General features: G+C 37.0%; 1 protein-coding gene across 3 annotated transcripts in view; it reads left to right on the top strand.

The window, feature by feature from the left end:
- Positions 1–14,913, top strand: part of add2 (adducin 2 (beta)) — a 31,293-nt gene that overhangs the window by 8,390 nt on the left and 7,990 nt on the right. For all 3 annotated transcript variants that reach the window (XM_022664681.2, XM_022664682.2, XM_022664683.2), the window contains exons 5-9: positions 2,270–2,419; positions 5,050–5,193; positions 6,773–6,871; positions 7,926–8,102; positions 9,552–9,794. In XM_022664681.2, coding sequence (XP_022520402.2) covers positions 2,270–2,419; positions 5,050–5,193; positions 6,773–6,871; positions 7,926–8,102; positions 9,552–9,794 — 813 coding nt within the window. The remainder of the gene's footprint in view (positions 1–2,269; positions 2,420–5,049; positions 5,194–6,772; positions 6,872–7,925; positions 8,103–9,551; positions 9,795–14,913) is intronic.

The raw sequence follows: 14,913 nt of genomic DNA, 5'->3' as shown, positions 1-14,913 counted from the left end.
TCATGGGAAGACCAAAATGAAGTTACCTCATTAGTTTTTTTCTGTATATTTGATCTTATTTTAACCTACCTTCATTAATTCTTACATCTCATTTATTTTTAAAATGCACTTTTTAGGAAAATTACTAGAATGTGCTCGGTGTCCTCGTGCTATTAGCATAGCCGCCATTAGCTGTATTTCATGTTTTTGCTAATTCTGTGCTAAAAACTCATTTCTGTTACTTTCAGTCCTGTTACTCAAAACATGAAAAGTAACAGGAGTGAGTTTTTTGTGTCATAAATATCAATTATTTGAACATGCAGTCAACCAGGTCCCTTGTAAAAAATGAAGTAAAGCTGCCTGTGATGACAGTAGAATGTCCTGATACTGTGTGAATCGTATGGAATGGTATAAGTTGAGGTAATAAAGTCTGTAGACGAGAGAAGTGACCTTTTCTAATCCACTTTCTCATACTGATCAAATGATTCTCCTCTGATACACATACATTTTTAATCTGCCGGGAGAAGGTGAATTATGAGTGATGAATTATGCATGCGTATCTCATTTATAATAAGATATATCTGCAGTAATATTTACTGCTCTTCTGCAGTAATAGCTTCTAAAATTGAACACAGTCTGCAGGAGCTGTGTGGAATATGTGCTTTTAATTTGACGTTTGAAGTGAGCGTCTGTAGGGAGCATTAAAAAGACTCAGCAATTCACTGTGATTTATTATGATTTCAGATTTTTATTTCTTCCTTCTTTTGTATAAAAACCTGTACAAAATGCATATATTAATATTTAACTTGATCATTTGTAAAGGAGGATCTGTGCTAATACTGCCTCACTCTTAAATACTACACTGTTAGTACTATTGCAACCGCAAAATTAATCATCTGAAATACCATAGCAACCAATAAGACCCACCTTAACAACACCTTATCACCCACTTAATAACACCTTCACAAAAAAAATTGTAATACTATTGTAAGCGCAAAATTGCCATCTGGAATACCACAGCATCCACTCTAGCAACCTCCAAGAACCACCTTCGCAACAGCAATTGCAGTACTACTGCAACAGCAAAATCAACCATCTGGAATACCATAGCAGCCACCCAAAAAAAAATTAGCAGCACCTTACCACCCACCTAAAAACAACTTCGTAACCACATGGAGTGCTATGCAACCGCAAAATCACCCGTCTGGAATATCATAGCAACCACCGAGAACCACCTTAGCAACACCTCGTCACTCCCTTAACAACAGCTTTGCAACCACAATTGCAATACCATAGCAACCGCAAAACCAACCATCTGGAATACCATAGCAACCACCAAAAAACTAATTAGCAACACCTTACCACCCACTAAAAACAGCTTCACAACCACAATTGCAATACTATTGCAACCGCAAAATCAACCATCTGGAATACCATAGCAACCACCTTAGCAATTGAGCACCAAGGAAACCCTTAGCAAAACCTTTTCACCTACTTAACAACAGCTTCGCAACCACGATTGCAAACTATTGTAGCCACAAACTCAACCATCTGGAATACCATAGCAACCACCTTAGAAATTGACCGCCAATAAAATCCTTAGCGACACCTTTTGACCCACTTAACAACACCTTCGCAACCACAATTTCAGTACTATTGCAACCGCAAGCTCAACCGTCTGGATATCTTAGCAACCACCAAAAAACTAATTAGTTGCAACTATACTATTGCAACTATATAGTTGCAACTATACTATTGCTACTATATGGAATACCATAACAACCACCCTATCAATTGACCACCAAGGAAACCCTTAGCAAAACCTTTTCACCTACTTAACAACAGCTTCGCAACCACAATTTCAGTACTATTGCAACCACAAACTCAACCATCTGGTTACCATAGCAAGCACCAAAAAACGAATTAGTTGCAACTATACTATTGCTACTATATGGAATACCATAGCAACCACCCTAGCAATTAAACCTTTAGCGACACCTTTTCACCTACTTAACAACAGCTTCTCAACCGCAATTGCAGTACTATTGATACCGCAAACTCAATCAGCTGGAATTCCATAGTGACCACCTTAGCAACATTATTGCACCCACTGTGCAATGCCCTGAAATACCACCTGAGATACCATAGCATCAACTTGGGCAGAAGAACGTATGCTTTTGACTGTGTAGCAACAGGAACTACTCCAGCAGTGTGTTAAGCAGGATTAACAGTAGTGGTATATATTGCAGTGTATATATTGTGGTGCACAAGTGTGTGTTTCTCTGTACAGGTGAAGGTGAATATACTGGGAGAAGTGGTGGAGAGAGGCAGCACTACACTGGGAGTCGACCTGCCCACCTTCAGCCTCCACTCAGCCATCTACTCCGCCCGACCCGACGTCCGCTGCCTACTGCATCTACACACACCTGCTACTGCTGCTGTACGATACACACACACACACACACACACACACATGCTATAAGTCAAACTTAAAATCCTTTAATTTGCCCAAAAATCTTCAGTACTTCTTATGTATGAATCAGTCAGGTATTAATGAGCAGTAAAATCAATCTGCTGAAGTACAGAGTTATACAGGAGTTTCAGTATAGTTTCTCCAGAACGTAGACTGGAGCAGCATTAGCATTAGCCGCTAACTTCACTAAGCACTAGCTCTTTCATCGTTAAGAGGTGAGTATTATCGGACTGTAGCCTGCAAGTTTATCGTGTAGCTCATATTACCCTGTAGGGGTGTAATGGTAAAAAAAAAAATTCGTTCAGTATGTTTTTGGTATGTTTTCAATACCTTTTCGGTGCCATATTTTTTGGGATGAAATGTTGTAACGGGGCTCAAGCTCTTTTATTAAATGCTGAAACCAGGATTCTCTCCTACTGTCATCATGAGAGGATCAACTTTTAGGTCTTGTTGGAACAAACAAACAGTGAGCCTGATTGTGGAGCTTTATTACAAACAAAAACAACAGCATTACTTTAACTAAAACTAAAAAATATTTTTCCTACACATATTGAGAGAGAGAGAGAGGGCCAGCGCGAGAGAAACAGTACGAGCGCCTAACCCTGCGTTCACACTGGAAAGCGCCAGGCAACCAATCTTTTCTTATGGCAGGGCGCAATTTCAGATTTCACTCCTGTGAACATTAGTTCTGCTACCACAAGTCTCCTATAGACTGCCTGTACCGTGTATTCTGCGTGCGTTTACGCAAACCGAACCGTGACCCCAGTACCTTGATGGATCGTAAAGAATACACATACCATTACACCCCTATTACCCTGGCTTACTGGAACACTCAGGCTGCGTCCAGAAACCCCAAAAGTGTCTCCTTTTTCCTACCGATCCTCCTCCTCTCCTCCGTGACCCGGAAACTGATTTCGTGACGCCATCTTGCCGCCTGTCCGAATACCGTAGGAGACGAAAGAAGCCGCTTAAAATTCTCCTGTAGTAGGCTTCCAACGGAGGTTACATCAGTGTATCCTACTCCGGAAGACTTTTAAGGATTTTCCAATGACATCACTGCATCCACGCCCACAGAGCACGCGAAAAGCAGTGCGAGGAGCAGGCAACGCCCTAATATACGTCATAAACATAATATACGTTCCTTATCTAATTATACAGCCAGTAAAGCACTAATATATGTTTTTGTTTAGATAAGCTGTATGCTCAGTAAAACTTTATTAATGTTCCCATATTTGTAACATGATATATATATATATATATATATATATATATATATATATATATATATATATATATATATACCTATATATATATATATATATACCTATATATATACATATACCTATATATATATATATATATCTCACTGGCCAGAGATGCGGCCAAAATGCCTGGGAGTAAGCAGGATTTTATTGGAATATCTGAATATTTAGCTGTGTGACAGTAATGTTCCATTGATGCTGTTTCATCTAATATTTTTTCACTTCAACATGTATGCAAAATATAATATGTATTATTATATTTATTATTTATTAAGATTTGTTATTTGTTTTATTACATTCAATGAAATCATATTTTACTATTAAAATAATTTAATATTTACATATGCAACCTTCATCAATGGCTAATCAGGCTGCACTTTGAAGCTTGATCTCTAGAATTTGGAATTGTGTTTATTGATCTCTCGTTTTTATTTTTGTATGTGGAGCTTTATTCAGAAGCTGTGATTGGCTGGGCAGGATCCGGCATGTGCTAAAAGTGAGCGTTGTGATTGGCTCAGTTCATCGGTAGTCAACATCCTATCTAAAAGGGATCAGCTGTCCCATTTCCCCAATTACAGCTCCTTCCCTCCATTCCTCCTCCTCCTCTCCTCTCCTCGATTCCTCCACCTTCTTCCGGGGTAGGAGAGGAGGAGTAGGAAAGGAGGAGTAGGAGAGGAGGAGTAGCAAAAGTTTCTGGACGCAGCCTCAGAGTTCCTCAGTGTAGCACTGTCTGGCGGCATTTACTAGTGCTAGCGGTTAGCTGCTAATGTTAATGCTAATGCTGCTGCATCCAGCCTTAGTGGGAATCTGGAAATCTAGGCTTACAGTAAATAAACGGAAGTGCTTTACTCACCCAAATAAACAGTTTTCAGGAGAGAAATCTGTGTAGATTAACATCCAGCACTCGTTTAACTTTAGCTATCCCTCACCACTACCACCCAGCGGCGAGATCGGCTGAATTAGAAAGGAAAACATGGTGACAGCCCTGTTCCTTACTAGTGTTGCATATTATAATGCGCCTTATAATACGGTGCTCCTTATGTACGAAAATAGACCAGAAAATAGACCTTTATTGATGGTGCGCTTATATTGCACTATCAATAGAAAAATAAGTTAATTAATTAGCTAATTTATCATATTTATCACCCTGTCGCACTGTTAGATTCCTCTTTCGTTCATCTGTGAGTGTAAATAGGATGAGATCTCAGTGTTTAGAGGAGGAACAGGTAAATTCTGGAAGTGTGAAGACTGAGTGTTGAAAGTTCTGTCAGAGGAATATTATATCATTTCAGCTCCTGCAGGAGTGAATTACTCAGGTTCACACTCTCTCCTCAGGTCTCAGCTATGAAGTGTGGTCTGCTCCCGCTGTCCCATGAGGCTCTGCTGGTGGGGGAGGTGGCGTATTACGATTATAACGGTGTGATGGAGGAGGAGGAGGACCGGGTGGACCTGCAGAAGAGTCTGGGTCCAACATGCAAGGTGATGGAGACGCTTAATTACACTGAAAAAAATGATGCGTAAAATTTACTTTTAAAAAAAGTTTCTTTTAGTAAACTTTACTTCATTTATTTTTACTGAATCAATCCTTTCTTTTAGTAAACTTTACTTCATTTATTTTTACTGAATCAATCCTTTCTTTTAGTACACTTTACTTCATTTATTTTTACTGAATCAATCCTTTCTTTTATTAAACTTTATTTCATTTATTTTTACTGAATCAATCCTTTCTTTTAGTAAACTTTACTTCATTTATTTTTACTGAATCAATCCTTTCTTTTAGTACACTTTACTTCATTTATTTTTACTGAATCAATCCTTTCTTTTAGTAAACTTTACTTCATTTATTTTTACTGAATCAATCCTTTCTTTTATTAAACTTTACTTCATTTATTTTTACTGAATCAATCCTTTCTTTTAGTAAACTTTACTTCATTTATTTTTACTGAATCAATCCTTTCTTTTAGTACACTTTACTTCATTTATTTTTACTGAATCAATCCTTTCTTTTAGTAAACTTTACTTCATTTATTTTTACTGAATCAATCCTTTCTTTTAGTACACTTTACTTCATTTATTTTTACTGAATCAATCCTTTCTTTTAGTAAACTTTACTTCATTTATTTTTACTGAATCAATCCTTTCTTTTAGTAAACTTTACTTCATTTATTTTTACTGAATCAATCCTTTCTTTTAGTAAACTTTACTTCATTTATTTTTACTGAATCAATCCTTTCTTTTAGTAAACTTTACTTCATTTATTTTTACTGAATCAATCCTTTCTTTTAGTAAACTTTACTTCATTTATTTTTACTGAATCAATCCTTTCTTTTAATAAACTTTACTTCATTTATTTTACTGAATCAATCCTTTCTTTTAATAAACTTTACTTCATTTATTTTTACTGAATCAATCCTTTCTTTTAATAAACTTTACTTCATTTATTTTACTGAATCAATCCTTTCTTTTAATAAACTTTACTTCATTTATTTTTACTGAATCAATCCTTTCTTTTAATAAACTTTACTTCATTTATTTTTACTGAATCAATCCTTTATTTTAGTAAACTTTACTTCATTTATTTTACTGAATCAATCCTTTCTTTTAATAAACTTTACTTCATTTATTTTTACTGAATCAATCCTTTCTTTTAATAAACTTTACTTCATTTATTTTACTGAATCAATCCTTTCTTTTAATAAACTTTACTTCATTTATTTTTACTGAATCAATCCTTTCTTTTATTAAACTTTACTTCATTTCTGCATACAATATAACGTGTACACGGATTTTTTCAGCATATAGATTGACTTTGCTTTATGCTGTATTTTATGTAAATGTCAAATTGGCCATAATAACTTTTCCTTTAAATCTGCGGTGGCAGCAGGGGTGGCATAGCTTTTGTTCAGGGTGGCAGCTGCCCCCCTATGCCACCCTGGTAGATCTGCCCATGGTTGGGAGCATCATCTAAAAGCACTGTATTTGTGAAAACTGTGGGAAGTACATTTCACTCCGTAGTTCTGCTTTAATTTGATGGACTCTTTTCTCTGTGTGGGATCAGGTTCTGGTTCTGAGGAATCATGGTATCGTGGCTCTGGGAGAATCTGTAGAGGAAGCTTTCTACACCATTTACCACATTCAATCAGCCTGCCAGATCCAGGTACCAAAAATACCCCCAATACTACTACTACCACCCGTACCACCGGGAATACTCAGATCATTAATAGGCCAGTGGAGCAGAGAGAGAGAGAGAGAGAGAGAGAGAGAGAGAGAGAGAGAGAGAGATACAGCATCACTGTGGTGCTGCTCATAAGAGGCGTGGACCAGTTCTCTCTGTAAAGCGGCTTTCTGACAACTTTTGTTGTAAAAAGCGCCATATAAATAACATTTAATTGAATTAAATGCAGAGAGAGAAAGAGAGAAAGATAGAGAGCAAGAGAGACAGAGAAGAAGAGAGATACAGATAGAGAGATCAAGAGAGAGAGAATAGGATAAAGATATACAAATAACAGATAATGAGTGCAGATAGATATACATAGATAAAGAGAGAGAGAGATACAGAGAGAAAGACAAAGAAAGTGATAGAAGGAAAGAGCGAGAGAGAGAGAGAGAGAGAGAGGCATAGAGATACGAAGAGAAGGAAAGCGAGAGAAAAAGAAAAAGAGAGTGGGGAGAGAGGAAAGACATACAGAGATAAAGAAGAAGAAGAAGAAGAAAGAGAGCAACAGAGAGATACAAAGAGAGATAGAAAGACAGAGAGAGAGAAAAGGATGTAGAAAGATACAGCTAAAGAGGGTGAGAGATAGATAGATATACAGAGATAAAGAGAGAGAGAGAGAGAGAGATAGATACAGAGAGAGATAAATAGAGAAAGACAAAGAAAGTGATAGAAGGAGAGAGAGAGGCATAGAGATACGAAGAGAAGGAAAGCGAGAGAAAAAGAAAGGAAGAGAGGGGGAGAGAGAGAGGAAAGACATACAGAGATAAAGAAGAAGAGAGAGAAAGAGAGAGCAACAGAGAGATATAAAGAGAGATAAAGGGAGAGAGAAAGACAGAGAGAGAGAAAGATAGCGAAACAAATAAGAGATATTGAGTGTAGAAACACAAGAAGGTGGTGGTAATATTATGATTAATGGGTTTATATATATATATATATAATATATTAAATGATTATTAAATGATTAATCTGAGGGCTGTGGTGTTGATGTTGGCAGGTATCAGCGCTGTGCTGTGCTGGAGGAGAGCAGAACCTCATCCTGCTGGACCGAACCGCACACAGAGCCAACCCCACCGGAACCGTGGGCTGGGCCGGGTCCACGTTCGGCCCCATGCATAAGAGCCGACTCGGAGAACATGAGTTCGAGGCCCTGATGAGGACCCTCGATAACCTGGTATGAGATAAACCGTAAATACAGTATTAAGCCCTAAAGTCTATGCGATTAGTTTCTCAATCAGTGATAAAATTCCTGCATCCGGACTGCATTTAAAAAAACAGGAGAACCAGTGAGTTTTTAGGCTTTTTTCTCAGTCACATGACATTGCAGCATTCAGTAGCTCCTCCATTTCCACTCACTGTTGTGTTAGTACGTGGATCTCTGTGGAAACCGTGGCGTGCCCAAAGTGTAATTACGGTGCGCGGCAGTGGACAAATAGCTGTTTTATTAAATGCGAGGAGACAAAACTCAAAGATGTGCGTCCGGACGGGACTAAAATTACCGGAGGAGCACGGAGTTCAGAGAAAAACAGTAGATAATTCAGCCTGTAATTTATTTATCAGAGGACGTCTGAGAAAACCTGTACATGATCGTTCTGGACGGGAATAAAATCACAGAGGATAAAAACCCCCATAAAAGATTTAAAAATTACCCAGAACCTCCTGAGAAACTAATCCCGTCCGGATAAGACTTTATTTATGCGTCTGTTCTGATGTTTTTAGTCTTCAGTTCTACCCCTGAAGTCCCGACCAATAGCCTGAATAAAGCTGTTTAGCTTTATTTACCTGGATATCACTGGGTAAAAAATCTGATTGGGCCATTTTTCATTAAGCATTTTACAAATTTAAACCACAAAAATAAATGCTACTAGTAATTTTTGATTAATTTGTTTAGCTTTAAGGTTAACTTAAAATAGTGTATAAATTCATAAAATTCATATACATTATCGTGTTTTTATGTCAGAGAAACCAATATATTTATACATTATTTACATACTGTTTTAGCCTGACCAAAAAATGTCACCACCTGGATTTAACAAAAAAAATACTTAACCCTTTAACTGATGCAGGGAGTAGCTTCTCATTTGTTAAACAGCCATTTTGAAAGACTCATCCTGTGGTTGTGAAAAAGATCTCTGTGCATCTCTGTGTTTCAGAACGATCTAATTGTCATGCAACAATGCGTAAAACGTGAAACGAGAAAACGTCTAAAAAGATTATAGCTGAAACTACTTATATCAGGTTAAGAACTGTCCAAAGGCTTATTGAAAAGTGGAAGGGCGGTAGGGAAAACATCATCTTGAAAAGAAAATCTCACTCAAACATTAAAATCATGATGGTAAACAGTAAAACAGCACTATAACTCAGAAATATCTTGTTTAATAGTGAAAGTAAGAGCTTTACCACACACACAATGCAAGAATGAAGAGAACTAGAGGGATTAAAGGGATTAAACAGCTGTGTAGCTTTAAGAAACCCAGCAAAAACAGCTTCAGTTTGTTAAGGAACAGAAAGACTGGACTCATAAGATTGGAATAACTTTTCAGAAGCTCGTATAGTAGAGTGAAGCAGTAATGGAGCGGATGTAGGCCTTATTAACCCTTTCCTCTTCACCATGTATCTTCAGGGCTACCGCACCGGCTACGCCTACCGCTTCCCCGTGCTGCTGGAGCGCTCCAGAACCCGCAGAGAGGTGGAGGTACCGGCCACCGTCACCTCCTTCAGCTTCGAGGAGGGGGGTACCCGCACCCACCCCCGCCTCCAACCCCACTCCCAGAAACAGCAGCTGGAGAAAACGCGGTGGCTCAACACCCCCAACACCTACCAGAAGGTCAACCAGGACCAGGCCAGCCCGGGTCACCGCACCACGGTCAGAACCACCTACAGTATATGTTACAGTATATATTACCCTTATGTTATAAGAATGTTTAGCAACATTTTGATGTTTTGAATGTTCTGAAAACATGTGATGTAATAATGGTTTGCGTCACAACATTACTAGAACATTTCTCACCTAACATTCCCAGCTTGTCAAATAATAACGTTACGGAAATGTTAAAGGTCACATTCCCAAAAAAGGTTACTTTGTTGCAACAACGTTGTCAGAACATCCAAAAGACTTGATAGCATAAACGTTCTAAGAAAAGTAACAATGTAACATTCAGAAAACGTTCTGTGTTAACAATGTTCCAGGAATGTTCAGAAAATGTGTGACGTAATAATGGTTTGCATCACAGTGTTATTAAAACGTTTCTCACATAACAGTCACAGCTATTTGAATACTAACATTATGGAAAGGTTAAAGGGTTAAAATTTCCGAAATGTACTTAATTGCAGCAACATTATCAGAAATGTTTAAAAACATTAAATAGAAACATTTTAAAAACATCCGGAAGACTTGACAGCATGAACGTTCTAAGAATAGTAACTGTAACATTCACAAAACGTTCTGTGGACCAGAGGAACTGTTACAGTATTTTACAGAAACAATGAAACAATGTTCCAGGAACGTCCTGAAAACATTTGATGTAATAATGGTTTGTATCACGACGTTACTAGAACATTTCTCACCTAACATTCCAAGCTTGTCAAATAATAACATTACAGAAATGTTAAAGGTCACATTCCCAAAAAAGTTCACTTTGTTGCAACAACATTGTCAGAACGTTTAAAAACATTTTAAGAACATCCAAAAGAAAAGTAACAATGTAACATTCAGAAAATGTTCTGTGTTAACAATGTTCCAAGAATGTTCCGAAAATGTGTGATGTAATAATGGTTTGCATCACAACGTTATTAGAACATTTCTCACCTAACATTCCCAGCTTGTCAAATCATAACATTACGGAAATGTTAAAGGTCACATTACCAAAAAAGTTCACTTTGTTGCAACAACATTGTCAGAATGTTTAAAAACATTTTAAGGACATCCAAAATTATTGCAGCGGCGTTATTAGAACATATAAAAACATTATTTTTGTTTCATTCATATTTTTATTATTTTTAATAGTTTTGTATTTTTGCTTTTTATCTTATTTTGATTTTCTTTTATTGTTATTACTATTTTTTATTATTATTATTGCTTTTATTTTTGTTATTTCATTTATTTACAAGTTAGTTTTAGCTAATCTTAACCCATTTTTGTTGTATTAGTCTTACTTTCTTTTGATTTTAATTTTTTTGTCAATTAAACCATACTTAATTATAATTTTCATTTATTCATTTATTTTGAGCAGAAGATATACAATACAGCTACTCAAAAAGGAGCGGGAAGAAGAAAAAACTTATTTAAACCCACCCCTTTCTTCAAAATTAACATAACTTACATAGCTTACATAGCCACTTCCCATCGACTTACATTAGATGAATTTAACAACAGAGAAAATTAAATTTACAAATACTTAAAATCCTCTAACCTAGATACCAACGACGGTAGTAAAGAAAGTTCTAATACTATAAACAAGCAGCCCTCATACCAACAATGGAGGGCAAACCATACTAGTTACAGTAACAAAGAAAAAAGGAAAAAAAGAACAAAACAAACAAACAAAGCACATACCAACAGTGATAAGAGAACAACAAAACACGCAATGGTAAGGAAAGGAAACAATCATAATAGACAGATACCCACAATAACTTTTTTTTTTGTTAAGTCCCAATCACTCTATACTGATAATCATTAATTTTATTTTTTTATTTTTTATTATTATTATTATTATTTTTTATATATCTATTTTTAGATGCTCGGTCCTGCCGCTTTGCGCTCTATAACATCCAAAAAATTAGACCGTTCTTGACGCAACAGGCCACCCAACTCCTGGTGCAAGCGGTCGTCATCTCACGCCTCGACTACTGCAATGCCCTGCTAACTGGCCTCCCGGCCTGTGTAGTAAAACCACTCCAGATGATCCAGAACGCAGCAGCACGTCTGGTCTTCAACCAGACAAAACGGGCACATGTCACCCCGCTGCTCATTGAGCTCCACTGGCTACCAGTTGATGCTCGCATCAAATTCAAAGCGCTTACAATCGCCTACAAGGTGATGACAGAACAGCTCCTTCCTACCTGCACTCGCTCCTGAAGACTTACGCTACCTCCCGGCCGCTGCGCTCCTCCAATGAACGTCGCCTCGCTTTACCAAACAAACATTCACACAAAGCAATCCAGACTGTTCTCATACAGAGTTCCCCAATGGTGGAACAAACTACCTTCTACTACCAGATCAGGAGAATCTCTCACTATCTTTAATAAACTCCTGAAGACAGAGCTCTACAAAGAGCACTTACTCTCCTAACACCTCTAACTAACTACCTTCTACTACCAGATCAGGAGAATCTCTCACTATCTTTAATAAACTCCTGAAGACAGAGCTCTTCAAAGAGCACTTACTCTCCTAACACCTCTAACTAACTACCTTCTACTACCAGATCAGGAGAATCTCTCGCTATCTTTAATAAACTCCTGAAGACAGAGCTCTTCAAAGAGCACTTACTCTCCTAACACCTCTAACACACTAACTACTTCTAACCTCATTTCCTTCTTCCCCTCCTTCACTCCTCTATCCTATTATTCCCCTTTGACCTCCTTTTATCCCTATCCAAAGATGTTTTACCTTTAAACTTATTTTACATTGTACTTGATTATTGTAAGTTGCTTTGGACAAAAGCATCTGCCAAATGTAATGTAATGTAATGTAATGTAATGTAATGTAATTTTATTTACTGCTATTTTACAATAATTAAATTTAGCATTTATTTTCTCTGTTATGTTAATCCCTGTGTAATGATCAGATATACTCAGACAAGCGCAGATGCAGTATAAAGAATATTTTATTAAATAGAGCAGATATCAATAATAACAACAGGGTAGTCAGACTGAAATATAAGGTCAGCGGGAGCAAACAACAACCAGAGAGGAAAAGCACTAACCAGAGTGAGGGACAGTCCAAAGTTCATGCACGGGGAGGCAAACAAGAGAGGAGAATCCAAACAATCAGAATCGGTAACAGTCCAGGTAATACACAGAGTTCCAACAATAGGGAGAAGGCAAAAATCAGAATCGAGTCAAAACCAGGAGATCAAAAATACAGATAACAAGAATACGCTTTGTAATGAGGGCTAACCAATCGATTACTCGGCACAGAGTGTAAGTGAAGGGGGTTTTTATAGTGTGGGTAATCAATATTCAGGGCTTCCGGGTGGTGGCAGGTGAACAGGTGAGTGCGTGATGTCAGAGTGTGGTGTGTTCTGGGAAGTGTAGTTGGGAGACTGGAGATCGTCTGCAGCGCTGAATGTGGGAGAGACAGCAGTGCTTTTAGCACCAGACCTGACCCCCTGTTTCTGTAAATGCTCGGCTACACTGAAAATGAGGGCTGCCCTCAACGTACATCCGAGTTAAAATAAAGGTTGATTGATTGATTGATTGATTCAATAAAACGCTCTAAGAACATCCAGAAGACTTGACAGCATGAGCAATCTAAGAACGTTAAGTGTAACATTCAGGAAACGTTCTGTGGAGAAGTGGAACTGTATTCTCTCTAGAATGATGGAGCAAATAAAAAACGATGCTCCTATTGGACTAGAGGGGCAGAAACTCAGCTAACAGAGAACGTTAGAAGAAAATGTTCCAAAAAGTTCAGCCAGTGGCGTTACAGAAACAATGTTCCAGGAATGTTCCGAAAGATTTGTGACGTAAGAATGGTTTGCATCACAACGTTATTAGAATGTTTCTAAAATAACATTTCCAGCTATTTAAATACTTTGAATCATTATGTAAACATTAAAAGTAAAATTCCCAAAATTTACTTCGTTGCAACAACATTATCAGAACATTTAAAAATGTTTTAAGAACATCCAGAAGATGGAACAGCGTGAACTATTTAAGAACGTTAAGCGTAATATTCAGCAAACGTTCTTCGAATCGGTGAAACTGTATTCTCTCTAGAATGATGGAGCTATATTATGAGAACGTTTAGAAACGTTTAGCCAGTGATGTTACAGAAACATTCCAGGAACATTCTGAAGACTTGTGATGTAATAATGGTTTGCATCACAACATTATTAGAACGTTTCTCACCTAACATACCCAGCTTGTCAAATAATAACATTACTGAAATGTTAAAGGTCACATTACCAAAAAAGGTTACTTTGTTGCAACAACGTTGTCAGAACATCCAAAAGACTTGATAGCATAAACGTTCTAAGAAAAGTAACAATGTAACATTCAGAAAACGTTCTGTGTTAACAATGTTCCAGGAATGTTCCGAAAATGTGTGACGTAATAATGGTTTGCATCACAGTGTTATTAAAACGTTTATCACATAACAGTCACAGCTATTTGAATACTAACATTATGGAAATGTTAAAGGGTTAAAATTTCCGAAATGTACTTAATTGCAGCAACATTATCAGAATTTTTAAAAACATTAAATAGAAACATTTTAAAAACATCCGGAAGACTTGACAGCATGAACGTTCTAAGAATAGTAACTGTAACATTCACAAAACGTTCTGTGGACCAGAGGAACTGTTACAGTATGTTACAGAAACAATGAAACAATGTTCCAGGAACGTCCTGAAAACATTTGATGTAATAATGGTTTGTATCACGACGTTATTAGAACATTTCTCACCTAACATTCCAAGCTTGTCAAATAATAACATTACAGAAATGTTAAAGGTCACATTCCCAAAAAAGTTCACTTTGTTGCAACAACATTGTCAGAACGTTTAAAAACATTTTAAGAACGTCCAAAAGAAAAGTAACAATGTAACATTCAGAAAATGTTCTGTGTTAACAATGTTCCAAGAATGTTCCGAAAATGTGTGATGTAATAATGGTTTGCATCACAACGTTATTAGAACATTTCTCACCTTACATTCCCAGCTTGTCAAATCATAACATTACGGAAATGTTAAAGGTCACATTCCCAAAGTTCACTTTGTTGAAACAACATTGTCAGAATGTTTAAAAACATTTTAAGAACATCC

Source organism: Astyanax mexicanus, chromosome 22 (assembly GCF_023375975.1).
Source record: "Astyanax mexicanus isolate ESR-SI-001 chromosome 22, AstMex3_surface, whole genome shotgun sequence".
In the NCBI taxonomy this organism is placed as follows: Eukaryota; Metazoa; Chordata; class Actinopteri; order Characiformes; family Acestrorhamphidae; genus Astyanax; species Astyanax mexicanus.
The sequence above is the reverse complement of the archived record's forward strand: the minus strand, read 5'-3'. Positions and strand labels throughout refer to the sequence as shown.